The sequence below is a fragment of the Magnolia sinica genome, chromosome 7 (genome assembly GCF_029962835.1).
Source record: "Magnolia sinica isolate HGM2019 chromosome 7, MsV1, whole genome shotgun sequence".
Classification (NCBI taxonomy): Eukaryota; Viridiplantae; Streptophyta; class Magnoliopsida; order Magnoliales; family Magnoliaceae; genus Magnolia; species Magnolia sinica.
Genome location: NC_080579.1, coordinates 2,589,753 through 2,603,837, shown reverse-complemented (window position 1 = coordinate 2,603,837; position 14,085 = coordinate 2,589,753). Strand labels below are relative to the sequence as shown.

Here is a 14,085-nt window from a genome sequence, read left to right as displayed (position 1 = left end):
GCGCTGAGTTTCTCAGTACGCAATCCGCGTCCTATTTGTCATGGCGGTCCGCAGCTGGGGGACGCGGATTAGCTACTGACAGGTTGAGTAGCGAGACTCGCTACTTAAGTGACGTCACCAAGTTCTGTGGGCCACACTATGATGTATCTTTTGTATCTACACCGTCCATCCATTTGGAGAGATCATATTAGGACATGATCTAAAAAATTGAATCAGATCCAAAGCTCGAGAGGACCCACCACAGAAAACGGTGGGGAGAGTGACACCCACCATTAATAAGTTTTTAAGGGCCCCGAAAGTTTTCGATCAAGCTAATATTTATATTTTCCCTTCTTTCATGTCTGCTTTAACACATGAACAGGTGGTATCTCAAATAAACATCACGGTGGACCTTGGGAAGGTTTCAACGGTGAGCATCACTCTCATCACTGTTGTCTGTGGTGGACCCACCACAGCCTTGGATCTGCCTCGTTCTTTGGACCATGCCCTAAAATCATCTCTCCAAATGTATGGACGGTGTGGATACAACACATACATCATGGTGGGGCCCACAGAAGTTGGTGACGTCACTTCATAGCCAGTCTGGCTACTAAACTTGTCAGCATCCAATCCGCGTCCGCAGCTGGAATGGGCCACCGTGATGTTTACATGAAATCTACCCTGGCTCTCCCAAGTGAGTCAACCCATGTTAGTCCCAAGGTCTAAAAATCAGCCCATTTGATGATTTCGGACGTATAGCGCAATTCACGCTCTCCAAAGTTTAAATTTATTTTGGTGTGACATTTAATGGTGGGAGTGGATTTCATGTATTTATCACAGTGAGACCTGCAAAAATAAAAAATGTAACTCTTTCTCAATTGTTTCTTTTAGTGTGGCCTTAGTGAATCATAGGTTAGTTATTATTATTATTATTGTTTTTAGTTTTTATTTTTATTTTATCGTGAGCCTAATATGGTATTAGGCATCTAATAGTTAATTTGACGTAAATATTATATTGGACCTCATAAAAATAAAGGTGAGCACTATGAGCCATTTGTTGGATGAGAGCAATTGATTTTTGACAGGCTCATTTATGAGCATGTAAACTTTATTTTGTTCATTAGATATGTAATCACATGTTAGGCCAATATGAAAAATTAAAGGCTGATGAGCACCCTTTTTAAAAAAAATTATTTTTTATTTTATTTTTACACACACACACCCCCACACACTTAATCCTTAGTGGGATTTCACCGCCCATGGATACACAACCTTGACGGGGTGTTGAAACGCCTGAGAGTCTAACACTGGAGAAAGAGTAAGGATCCAGAGCACCCTCTGCGTACCAAGAAGGACATGCGGCGACATGACAGGATTTGATTGGTGTGCAAGCCACAATAATGGGCCATATGAGTACCAAATATATTTCAAATGTGCTTTAAGTGGCTCCTTATCTAATAAGAGCCTGCCACGCGATCAAATCCTGGCAGGCCGCTGGTACGGTAGGCAGTACCCAATTTGAGTTGCAGGGAGACATCCACCCTAAATTTTTAAGGGACCTATCATAATGATTATATGAAATTCATTTCAAACATTAAATGTTGCACTAAATTTTGAACTTGAGACCTGATTGGCGGGTGAGTGTTGCCATTTATACTATTTTTAATCATGTAGTTCACCTGAATCAGTGATAGACTTGAGTAATGGGCACTCAGCTAGCAGGAGATGATGCACTTGGTTTGAGTAATGGGCCCACCATAGCGTGTATCTGTCTTTGATCATCCAAAAATGCTCTACAAGATTACTTACTTTGATCACCATTATAAATGGGCCCCACTTTGGAAGCGCCAACCAGCTAAACGATCCTAAAGCAGTCCTACAGATGACACACACAGATGGCACGTGCTTAATATTCCGGACACAGATGAAATGATCCCCATCGTAGATTAATGGGCCATGCTGGGCCATCTTGCTTTTGGGCGTCTCTTTTATTGGGCCAGCATGTCAAGCCCAGGCCCATCCAAGGGCTAAGATCTAAGCCCAGTTATTAAATGGGCCCTAGAAGCCCATCATCCTAGCATGAAGCTGGCCCATTTCATATTTTGTTTCTTTTAAATGGGCCTACCATGTTTTGGATCATGATGATGTACCGCACAGAACGACTTGGATTCCACATAAACATCATGGACCCCACACAACTCCAACTTATGGTAGTTACCATACGTTTGAAGGTATGTGATCGTTTCCCATCTTGGTTTGATGGATGGTCTTGGACAGACCTCTGATGGGCCCAGATCTGCTGATGAAAGCTTGTGTGGCTCTTATTGCCTGATCAGGGGCCTGCAGATGGGACCATGAAAAATGATAATCAGGTGATCACACAAGATGTGTCAGTGCCATCCAACCAGTTTATCTGATGCCCGCTTCCATCCAATCGGTCTAATCCAAAACTCTGGTGGGCCCCAGCATAGCGAACGGTAGGGATCAATTGGGAGAGGGAAGCCCACCATAGAAAATTCCAGATTGTGTGTGGGATCCAACGGTTGAATGGCAATGCTGTATGTATGACATTCAACCAATCATCAGAAGCACGCGGATTAGCTACTGATAGGTTGAGTAGCGAGACTCGCTAATGAAGTGACGTCACCAGGTTCTGTGGGCTCCACCATGATGTATGTGTCGTATCCACACCGTCCATCCATTTGGAGAGATCATTTTAGGGCATAATCCAAAGAACGATGCAGATCAAAAGCTCGAGTGGACCTCACCGCAGTAAACAGTGGGGAGAGTGACGCCCACCGTTGAAACCTTCCTCGGTCCACCATGATTTTTATTTGAGATCCAACCTGTTAAGACATGAACGAATATCTCGAAAACTTACTAAGCCCCTAAAATTTTTTAATAGTGGACGTCACTCTCCCCACTGTTTTCTGTGGTGGGCTGTGGTGGGGTCCACTCGAGCTTTGGATCTGAATCGTTCTTTGGCTCATTGGCTAAAATGATCTCTCCAAATGGATGGACGGTGTGGATACAACACATACATCATGGTGGGCCCCACATAACTTGGTGACGTCACTTCAGTGGCGAGTCTCGCTAGGGATACCTCATTCATCAATCCATTTAATACTCAGGTGGTCCACACCACGTGAATTTATATCAGCCTGATTTTTCAGACTAAGCACCTGATGCACGGTTTAAATTACAGATACACATCACGGTGGGCCCACAGAAGCTGGACCCACACGGCAATGGTTTCCATTCATCCAATGAAGAAAAGCCACGTTAGCCTACATCTAGGATCTTCTAAACTGGTCCGTGATTCCAATCCAACCGTCAAAATCAGATATGAAGGCAGATTAGAATAATTTTTGTCAGGTTATGCTCCAGGTGGGCCCCATGATTGGGATTATAGAAGTCATCGAGCAAGTGCATGGCACTGATAGCGATCCCAAGCATCCTAAATAGGCCCATGATAACGACTCCAACCTTCTCCCAATTCATCAGTCAAAATCAGATGTTTACACTCACCCGATCAGTGCATTTCGAGGTTACTTGCCAAATGGGGCGAATGATTTGGATGGTCCAATTTTCTCTTCAAAGTGGGGCCCATGATAATGAGCCCAACCTTCCCAATTCAGATGTTCGCGCTCATGATGATGTAGATCGGGTTGTGGATAATTTCATGGCCAAGATGACCAAAAAAGGCCTGATCGGAGACGGAGGTGATCCGGACCTCAGAACCTAAAACGAAGGTATCTCGCAAACCGGAATGAGTTATCTACGTGCCATATATGATTTTGGGTAGGTAGGACAAACTACTTTAGCCACCCAACCCCGCTACACCTTGTGCACGCCGAGTTTGTGAAATATAATCAAATCGACGGTGGAGTTCCTGTTTTAATTTCATTTTTACTACTTAAATAACTCTTCATCCATTTGGCAAACATGAAAATTGGTTAGTTAGCTAATGTTATTATTTAAGAGATTGTAAGCTAGTTTTTCATCATCAATCAAATTATTACGAATTTTATTAGAATTATTTTCTATTTTCTATCTCTCCTCGAATTCGAGATATCTCTGTGAGGAATCTAGAGAAGTTATGTAGATTCGGAACAGTTATCCCCTATAAGGAAGACGGTGGTGCTCGACCTCTACACGTCCTCCCCTTCGTCATCTGATCAGTACATTTCAAGGCTACTCTCCAAATGAGGCCTGTGATTTGGATGGTCTTGTTGGATCCAAAGCGGAGGAGGGCCCACCCAACTGCACTGACCAAAATAAAATGGCTGGCGGCCTAAATTCGTTCGTGGTGTGGGGCCCACTTTATCATATAGCATTCAGCCGGTCTATAATAGGAACACCCCGTAATAAAAATGGGGTGGGGTTATTTTGTTCATTATGTTTTGATTTTGATTTTGATTTATTTTTATTTTTTGTGCGGTTCATATGATGATTGTATAAGCATAATTTTCTGATGGACAGCCAAGATCTAAAAAAATTAAGCCAGAAAGTTCAATCTAAGGTCTAACACAGACCATGAATCTCGAAAAACAGAGTAAAAAAACATGACTTAGTTTGACATAGACCGGTGTTTTAAAACTTAAAAAGAGTCTCGCGCTGCCCTGTATTGTCTCCCGACATAAGTGCGCTGACATGAGCGCTGCCCTGAATTATTCCTAAAAGCTCCTGATATGAGTGTGCTCGCTTTGGATTATTCCTAAAAGCTCTCTTGACATAGGGTGTGCTTGCTTTGGATTATTCCTAAAAGCTCTCTTGACGTAGGGTGTGCTTGCTTTGGATTATTCCTAAAAGCTCTTGACATGGGGCGTGCTTGCTTTGGATTATTCCTAAAAGCTCCTGACATGGGCGTGCTATCCTAAGGCCATTTGGGTATACGATTCAAATCTTTTTTCACTCAATAATATCAAAATTTATTTCCTATTTAGAGATTTCTTTACCTGGTGTGTTGGATGGATTGGATACGTATGGCTCCATGAGCAAACCAGCTGCACTTTTTTCATCTACAAGCTAGTTTTTGTGTAAGAGGACTTTCCATTATGACTAAAGGAGTGGACTTTCTTTACCTGGTGTGTTGGATGGATTGGATACGTATGGCTCCATGAGCAAACCAGCTGCACTTTTTTCATCTACAAGCTAGTTTTTGTGTAAGAGGACTTTCCATTATGACTAAAGGAGTGGACTAGGTGAGGTCACCTCCTTCCCATTATGACTAAGGATTAGGTGAGGTTGGGCCCTCACCCAACTGAGTAAGGATTTGATGTGGTAAGATTTGATCAAGTCATGCGTCGCTGTAAAATTTGATTTGGTCAGGGAAAGTATATGATTGAGAGAGGTTTATAAGCTCTACCTAATGGAAAGTCATTTGTGTAGATTGCTATGGCAAGAAACATATTTTAAATTATTTGAATGGGAATGCCTTTCATTCAGATATTCTTCTTTTCTTTCACATTCTTACTTTCTCATCTCCTATTTGGATAAAAGAATCTACACACACATATGGAGAGAGAGAGAGAGAGAGAGAGAGAGAGAGAGAGAGAGATGCAAAAACATAATCCTATATGGTATGGGACTTATAAAATGAATGATTAGCAAGCGTCTAATGCAACATTGCTTGATGAAGACATGATCATACACGACTAACTTTGGACCCCCCATTTAAAAAGGAAACCAAAAAAAGAAAAAGAAAAAAGAAAAAAAGACATCTCCCCACATGAAGAAAGACATGGGAAAAGAGGCAGACAAAACAAATATCCCCCCAACTTGCAATGTACACAGATATTGCTAACATGAGAACTGCTACTCTACTTAGGCAGGCTTGTAAATCTTTTCCACCATCTTCCTGAACTCTGCAAAAATGGATATAAAACCAAAAAACTTCATCAATATCTTCTTGTCAAATGAAACATCTTTCCTACTTTGCAGACTGTAAAATACATAACATGCGAGAGGTAGCTGCATGAGGCCACTCATCAGGTGGGGCCCAATTCTTGGATATGTCTTCAAAACCCTTTCCCATTGGCCAGATGGATATGTCTTCAAAACCCTTTCCCATTGGCCAGATGGATATATAGAGGTGCCTACAACATTCATCGAGTTGGGCCCGCTGCACATATCTCAATGGCCATTGGTCAATTTTTTTGCCATCGATTTCCAAATGTATATGGGGGTCCTGATTTCTGGGTGAGGCATCTCTGGTGGGCCCCACCAAATGGGATGGCTTAATCACAGAACGCGAGTGATTTTGTGCCACGGGAAAGGCCCCTTAATCTAAGATGAATGGGAGAACACTGCAAGGAGGGCCACCTTAAAACAATTATATATACCTTCTTGATTGCTCCAAAGCGCAGCTGCTTGAGTGTTGAGTGGAGAGTCATTGTTCGGTTCTGAAATCACCAAAAAAACAGAAGAATCATCAAATATAGCTCAGCTTAAAGAGTCGCAAAATCAAATGGATTTAACACGAAAAAAATACATCTTTATTAACATTATCAAACATTATCATTACCTCCTAAGAGACTCTGAATAGAAAGCAGTACAGATCTCACATCATACGCAGACGACCATTTGTCCTGAAATTTCAAAAAAGGAAATACATGTATAAAATCTCAACCATTCCTTGCCAGCAACTGCATTTTTATGATGAATTTACACCCTCTTAACCAATGTTGTGAAGGCCTAATTTGTCGAGGACAAAAATGTTCAAAGCTATCGCTTTATATCAGTCAAGCTACATCAGCTGAACATGTGACTTCTACTTCAAAATCAAATGCACTAGGTCAAAGCATTGTATTTTTATAAGTACAGATTAAGCCGAATTCCCTGGTCGAAATGGACTGTTTGGAAGGAACTGCCCACAGGAAAAAAGGCCAAGGGGTCCAATCCGGGTTTTAGTAAATTAGATTGCACTAACAGCTATAAACTTTGGTGCATGATAATGGCACGAAAAACAGTGACTACAGCGCATGAAATGGGTGCGTCTGACAGGTTGGAAGAAACTTTCCACAGATAAAAGGGCCAAGGTCTGATTCAGGTTTTAGTAAATTAGATTGTACTAACAACTATTAAACTTTGGCGCATGATAACGGCACGAAAAACAGCGACCATAAATGGGTGGTGGGTCTAATTGGTTGGTTGGAACTGTCCACAGAAAAAAGGGCCAAGGTCTGATCTGGGTTTAAGTAAATTAGATTCACTAACTACGGCATGAAAAACAGTCACTTCAGCACATGAAACTATGAGTAATAGCTCTGATGGCCATGCAGGAAAAAAGAAAAATACAAGTGAAAAGAAAGCCAACAAGACTCAATTAGATGGGAGAAAATCACTACCTGAAGGATATCCAAGCAAATGTTGCCATAGACATCGACGTTGGGATGGAAGCACATGGTCTCAAATTTCACCTTTGGAGGCTTGAATGGATAGTCAGATGGAAATGAAAGAGAGAGCTTGTAAATCATCCCTTCGTACACAGTATCCTTGCTCCCACTGATAGTACCTTTCCAACAGAAGATGTTATCTCCTTCGGGAAAAGCAGAAATTCCAGGATCTCCACACATCTGTGAAATAATCAAAGATCAATAAGAGTATATATCATTATTGCGGTTATGTTGGAAGTCAGAAATTAATTGTAGAAACAAGGATTTTTAAGGATATTGTAGGGAAAGATACTATAGTGGTTGTTTAAGTTCTTACCATTAAGGCCATCAGCTCTGATTGAAGCCTGTTTGGGTAGGTCAGAAGCGAAAGAAAGATTGATCAGGAACAAGAACAAAATAAAAAAGAAAAAGAATGATATCTAATTGAATGAAATGGTAAGTTTAAACTATACAAAACGTCAAAAGCCAGAGATATTCAATGGAAATCTCAACTGAGTTTCAGGAAAAAAAAAAAAAAAAACACTTAAGAGTTGTAACTCAACGAAAATTGAAGGAAAAAGAAGAAGAAGAAGCATAAGATCGAAACTTAAGTTGGAGGGCATGAATTTGTTCACATAGAAATCACAAACATCTGATTGAAATATAACGAGCTCAATAAGGATGGCGAAATTAGTAGCAATTGCAAAACTAGAACTAAGTTGAAAATCCGTCTAATGAAGATGCGATTTCGTTCCAGAGAAACCCAAAAACATATGGTTGAAAAATCCAATTCAATAGGATCCAAATTCCCCAGACTCTGAACAAACAAAATGGTCAGTTTAAGAGATGGAAATCTGATATTAAAAATAAAATTTTTTTTTTTTTAAAAAAAAACCGTTGAAATCAAGGGAATCCGAAAACTCCAAATAGAGAACCCAATTCAACGAAACCGCAAACAAAGAAAACCTAATTATAAGAAATCCAAAGGCAAAATGAATTCAAGCAAATGAAAAACCAGCTTCAAAAGCCTAAACAAAGAATCCACTTGCAACGAAAAGCACAACCCGCAGAGAATCAAATCTAAAAGAGAATTATTAAACCCTCGAAAGATTGAGAACAAAACAGAGAAATCAATCGGAGAAAAAACCATGCAGCTATATATTAAGCGGTGATTGCGGTCAGCAGTTCAATCCCAGCTTTACCCAATTGAAGAAAGACGGAAACACCAAACGAACCAAGGAATAAGAAGAAAAAAAAGGAATAAACGAAAGAATCCAAATACCATAATCAGCCAAAATCCAAAAGAAGGCCAGTTCAATGAAAGCCAAATCCAAAAGTCCCAAATAAAGAATCCAAAATCAACAAGAAAAAAACCAAAATTTTCGAAGATCACAATCCAATTAAAGAACCCAAATATCACACTCCATCCTAAGCGTCCAAACAAGCAACCCGCTCGGCGAAAATTCAAAAGCCGAAGTAACAAGAGAACCCAATTCATCTGAAATCGAAAAGACCAACCAAATTCAAAAATCATGATCCAAGTAAATATCAAATTAAAGGCAATCAAAACCTGATGCCGAAGAACCAAGATAGAAAGAACCCGAATATCAAAATCAATCTGAAACGTCAAACCAAAGAACTCATTTGATGAAAATCACCAACACTGAAAAGACCAAAACAGAGAACTGTATTCATCGAAAGATCATGATCTGATAAAAAACCTAAACATCCGATAATCAAAACCCAATACGAAACACCCAAAAGCAAAAGCACCCAAATGCCGAAATCAATCCAAAAAGCCAAACTATGACCAAAAAGGCCGAAACAGAAAACCCAATTCAAGATATACACAGAAAAGAAAGAAAGAGAACCCAATTCACAAAATCCGCCGTATATCAAACGGTTGAAAGAAAACGAAGGAATCAATCATACCTTTTAAGAACAGACTGGCTGTCGACAGTCTTAGCCATGGGAAGACGCTGTTTTGCAGAAGCGGCTGGGGTGGTAGTCCGCACAGGCGTGTTGTTGTCTTGGTATTCTTGGCTCTCTGAATTCAGAGTCATCTTCAGATTTAGAAAGAAAATACCGGAAAGAATAACAGGAGAAGGAGAAGATGATTGAGAAATCAAAATCAAAATCAATAGAGAGAGAAGAAAGTAGATGGAAGAATTGCAGAAGAATAAGAAGATGGTGATCTCCTTCTTTTATAGAAATAGAGAGAAGAAGATGATGATCTCCTTCTCGATGTAGAGAGAGAGAGAGTGGTCTTTTCTGTGGATTGAGGGGATGTGTTTTTAAACGACTTTTCCAGGAAGGAAAGCAACGAAGCGATGGGGCATACGTATTCGGATTGTTTTTCCGAACGTTAGGAATTGGACGGTCCAGATGGAGTTTAATCTCCCAACGGCTAGTTTGGGCTTTTTTTTAGAATGGAAAGATTCTTTTTCGCCTTTTCAGACCCGCTCTTGTAGTCCGCGGACTACTGAAAGTGAATGTGTAGTCTGCTGGTTGGACCATTTTGTAGGGAGCGGATTACGTGCCTGCCTGCCTGCCCTTACAGTGGGGACCATCTTGATGTATTTACTCTCTATCCACACCGTCCATCCGTTTTTTCAGATCATTTAAATATATGAAGTAAAAATTAAAACAGATCCAAATCTCAGGTGGACCATACTATAGGAAACAGTGATGAGTGAACGGTCCACCATTAAAAACTTCGTGGGGCCCACCTTAATGTTTCTGTAATGTTTGTTTCCCATCCAAACTGTTGATAGGGTCACATAAACCTGGATGAAGGAAAAAAAACAAATATTAGCTTGATCAAAAATTTTGATGGCCCACAACAAGTTATTAACGGTCACTTACCATTGTTTGCTACGGTATGGTCCACAGGATATTTGAATCCGCTTCATTTTTGGGTTCAAGCACTGAAATGATATGGGGAAACGGATGGATGGCGTGGATATCATAGTGGGCCCCACTGTCAGGGTCGCACCGTCTTGGGTGGGGCCGGGGCTGCACCTAATCCGTTCCCCATGTTGTGTGGATGATCTGAACCGTTCAAGAGGTAGGTCCCACTATGATTAGACGCCCAGAATCGTATGAACTAAATCCTTTTTTTTTTCCAACGGTTAAGATCATGTTTTGAGAACACGAAGACCGTCCCAACCCAAATGTAAATGGGCATGATTGAAAGAATGTCTTTAAACTAGACAACAATGTGCTGTGGCCCTAACTCTATGGGTCCCACCACGTTGTCTGTGAGACATCCACTCCGTTCATTAGTTTTGCCTGCTCACATGTTATGATATGAGGTCGAAAATGAGGCAGATCCAAAACAAGGCAGGTGCGGGCGCGGATTGCGTACTTCACTGCCCATCCCGAGATAGGGACAGGCTAGGGCTTTGAGAGCCATTGTGATGTACGGATTATATCCACACCGTCCATGCATTTTTCCGTGTCATTTTAGTATAGGGCCCAAAAAATGAGGCGTATATAAGTCAAGGTGCGCCACACCACAGTAAGCAGCGTAAGTGTTAATGAAATCCACCGTTAAACCCTTCTTAGGGCTCACCATAAAGTTTATTTTTCATCCAAGCTGTTCATAACGTCACAGAGACCTGGATGAAGGTAAAACACAAATATCACTTTGATCCAAAACTTCTATGGCGCCCAAGAAGTTTTCAACTATGAGCTCTTAATCCTCATTTCGTGGTCCACTCGAGCATTGAATCTGCCTAATATTTTCCTTATCAACCTAAAATGACATGGAGAAATGCATGGACGGTGTGGATAAAATCCATACATCACAGTGTCTTTCAGAGCCCTATCCTGTCCCTGTCTCGGGCAGGGGAAGTAGAAGTACCTATTCCGCGCCCATAGATCGATGGCTTAGATACCTGAGAAAGACTGCATTAATTTAACTCTCTTCATTATAGACCGTCCATGGAGAGGCCCACGGTTTGTATGGTTGAGATCAATGACAGTGGCCCCATGCAAGGGGAAAGCAAGAGGACTAAACAGTAGGAATGTGGAATGATCCATACCATTGGTATCTTGTGACTCAGCTTGGATGGAGTGAAATACAAATAAAATTCAAATATGGAATGATCCCGAAGGACATTCTTAGGACTTCTTAAATTGAATGTGGACGGTTCGTGTTTTTCTCTTCTAAACAGTTTAAAATTTAGCCATAATTTGAAAGGTTCAGATTGTTATATCGAGATTATATTTTTATTATTAATCTAATAAACGAGGACTACAACAGATTAATGGTCTGGATTATAAATCTACGGTTCACTTATTAGAAAAAAATAGCGCGTGTATACTGTCCAAAGATGCCACGTATTATATATTTCTTTTTTGAAAAGAGCGAGGGGTTTGACTAACATGCGCCAGAGGGGGACCCGCTAACCTGCGTGCGGCGCACGCTGTCTCCACGTTTTAGTCGAAAAGAAAATAAGGTAGTCCGCTGGAACACCAAATTTGTTGGTCCTCCGCTCTCCCTGCTTCTGTTGGTTCTGTATGATGCGTGGCCGCGTATTTGCACAGTAAACACGCTTTTATTTTGTAATATGTGGGGCTCTTTTCTGAAAATCTAGACCGTTGGTGTGTTTTTATATATTCTGGATGGACTATGAATTAAAAAGGTACTTCATGGAATAATCTTAGCCTTTCGATTTCTGGCCTATAAATTGACGGTTAGTCCAGATTCGACATGAAAATGTCCTAATATTGGCCGGTGAGATTATCGAATGTGGGAGATTTTAGGGAATTCTACATCCACGGTGGAGACTTGGATCTTTTTTTTCCCGGACCTCTGGTTAATTCATCAAGTGGACCAAGTTCAATCGACGGCTAGAAAAATTGGCCAATTTCCCACATTAAATTGACACACGTTGGCATGTGTGGCTTCAAGTGGACCAAAGGCACAGTAATCTACACGTGCGTAGAATTAGCAATCCCTCACGTGTATTCTATTGGGATAGAATATGGGCTGCACTGGCCTGACCCAGCCCACTTCTATCGGGTCTATGATAAGTTGATAACTGGATAGAACCGGGAGAGGATTAGGTGCGTCCCCCGCGTCACCAGACACGGTGCGGACCTGACTGTGGGGCCCATCTTGATGTATTTATTGTATATCCATGCCGTCCATCTGTTTTTGCAGCTCATTTTAGGGCACGAGTCCAAAAATAAAGCAGATTCAAATGTAACATGGACATACCATAGGAAATAGTGGTGAGTGAACAACTACCGTTAAAAAATTTCCTAGGGCCCGTCGTAATGTTTATTTTCCATCCAACCATTGATAAGGTTACACAAATCTTAATGATGGAATAAATAAATAAATAAATAAAAATCTGTTTGATCCAAAACTTTTTTGGGCCACAAGAAATTTTTAGCCGCCAATCACCACTTGTATGGTCCGCCTTAGAATTGAATATGCTTAATTTTTTTATCTTAACCTCCTAAAATGAGCTAGAGAAATGGATGGACGGTATGGATGTAGAATACATACATCAAGGTGGGCCCCACGTCCAGGGCCGCATCGTGTTTGGTGCGGCTGACCCGGACCTAATCCGCTTCCTTAGAACCGGTAAGTATGCACGGTCCGCACGACCCAACTTTAAGATTGATGCGTTGATCATGTGGACGGTGGATCCAGCCCGGATCCACTGGGACTGGGCTGTTCTGAGCTTGAACACGTGTCCCTAGATCATGGGATCAAGTTAAAAATGCTTTGGGAGTATCGGTCCGGCCCATTTACCAGCCCACGCTGGATAGAAATGACGGTCCGGCCCATTTACCAACCTACGCTGGATAGAACTGAGGGAGAACTGATCACATACGACGTTGTATATGAAGTTTTTCATACAACACCTATTTTTTAATAACAGATCAGTTATGTAGAAATTATGAGCCGTTCAAAAGATATTAAATAATGTAGAAATAGACAATTGTTATCTTGGCCACAATCATAAACTGATTCTCACCATTGGTTGTCCATTGATTTAAATGTTTAGCTCACCTCGTAAATTTACGGTCCTGATTGTTTCGACGGTATGTGTTGACCATTTTCACGGCTCGGATTTTTAACAAAGGCAACACGTTTGTTGGAAAAAAGCGTTGTATATGAAAGTTCTCATACAATAGTCTGTACGAACTAGGAGGGCCTAAATAGCTTGGTGATCCAGCGGATTAACACACCGACTTCTTTAATTGGGTTTTCAGTTGATGAGGAATTTCACCTGCACGCACACATCTACACGCGCTAAAATAAAATGCTATTGCACGTGCTGAATTGCATACGTATCCGAGATCCAGACCATTATACATGTAGATCCCAGTTGGATGAACCCTATATCGAAATCTGACCATCCAATATTTTGTTATCTGTACATATTCATTTAATTAGAACCGTTGGTTAAAGTTTCTTTCTGTACAATATTTTCCTGCAAGCGTATCTATTCTGATGATTTGACCAGAAACTTTCGGTCAGTGATAATTTCACCATGGGCCTCATCTGATGAATGGTCAGATCTTACACCCATTAACCAATTTGAGAAGTAGGGGCACTTTCGTTTTTGGCGCTTGCAAATGGAAATCAGCAAGTAGACTTCTTAATGGTCTCCGATTCTAAATAGGCGCTGTCGGTTGTCCTTTTCTAACCGTCCAATCTTTTGTACAAAAGGGGCCCACTGAATGGACCGACCTTATTTCTTCTCGC

The 14,085-nt window shown here is 41.0% G+C and overlaps 1 protein-coding gene across 1 annotated transcript; it reads right to left on the bottom strand.

Annotated features, from left to right (window-relative positions):
* Nucleotides 1-5,539: 5,539 nt before the first annotated feature.
* On the bottom strand, nt 5,540-9,657 carry LOC131250834 (ubiquitin-conjugating enzyme E2 19-like). The gene is made up of 6 exons (XM_058251178.1): nt 9,288-9,657; nt 7,693-7,720; nt 7,329-7,556; nt 6,506-6,569; nt 6,324-6,383; nt 5,540-5,846 (listed from the first exon to the last, which is right to left on the bottom strand). The coding sequence occupies exons 1-6, from the start codon at nt 9,416-9,418 to the stop codon at nt 5,806-5,808; spliced, it is 552 nt and encodes a 183-aa protein (XP_058107161.1). The 5' UTR covers nt 9,419-9,657; the 3' UTR covers nt 5,540-5,805.
* Between the last annotated feature and the right edge of the window lie 4,428 nt (nt 9,658-14,085).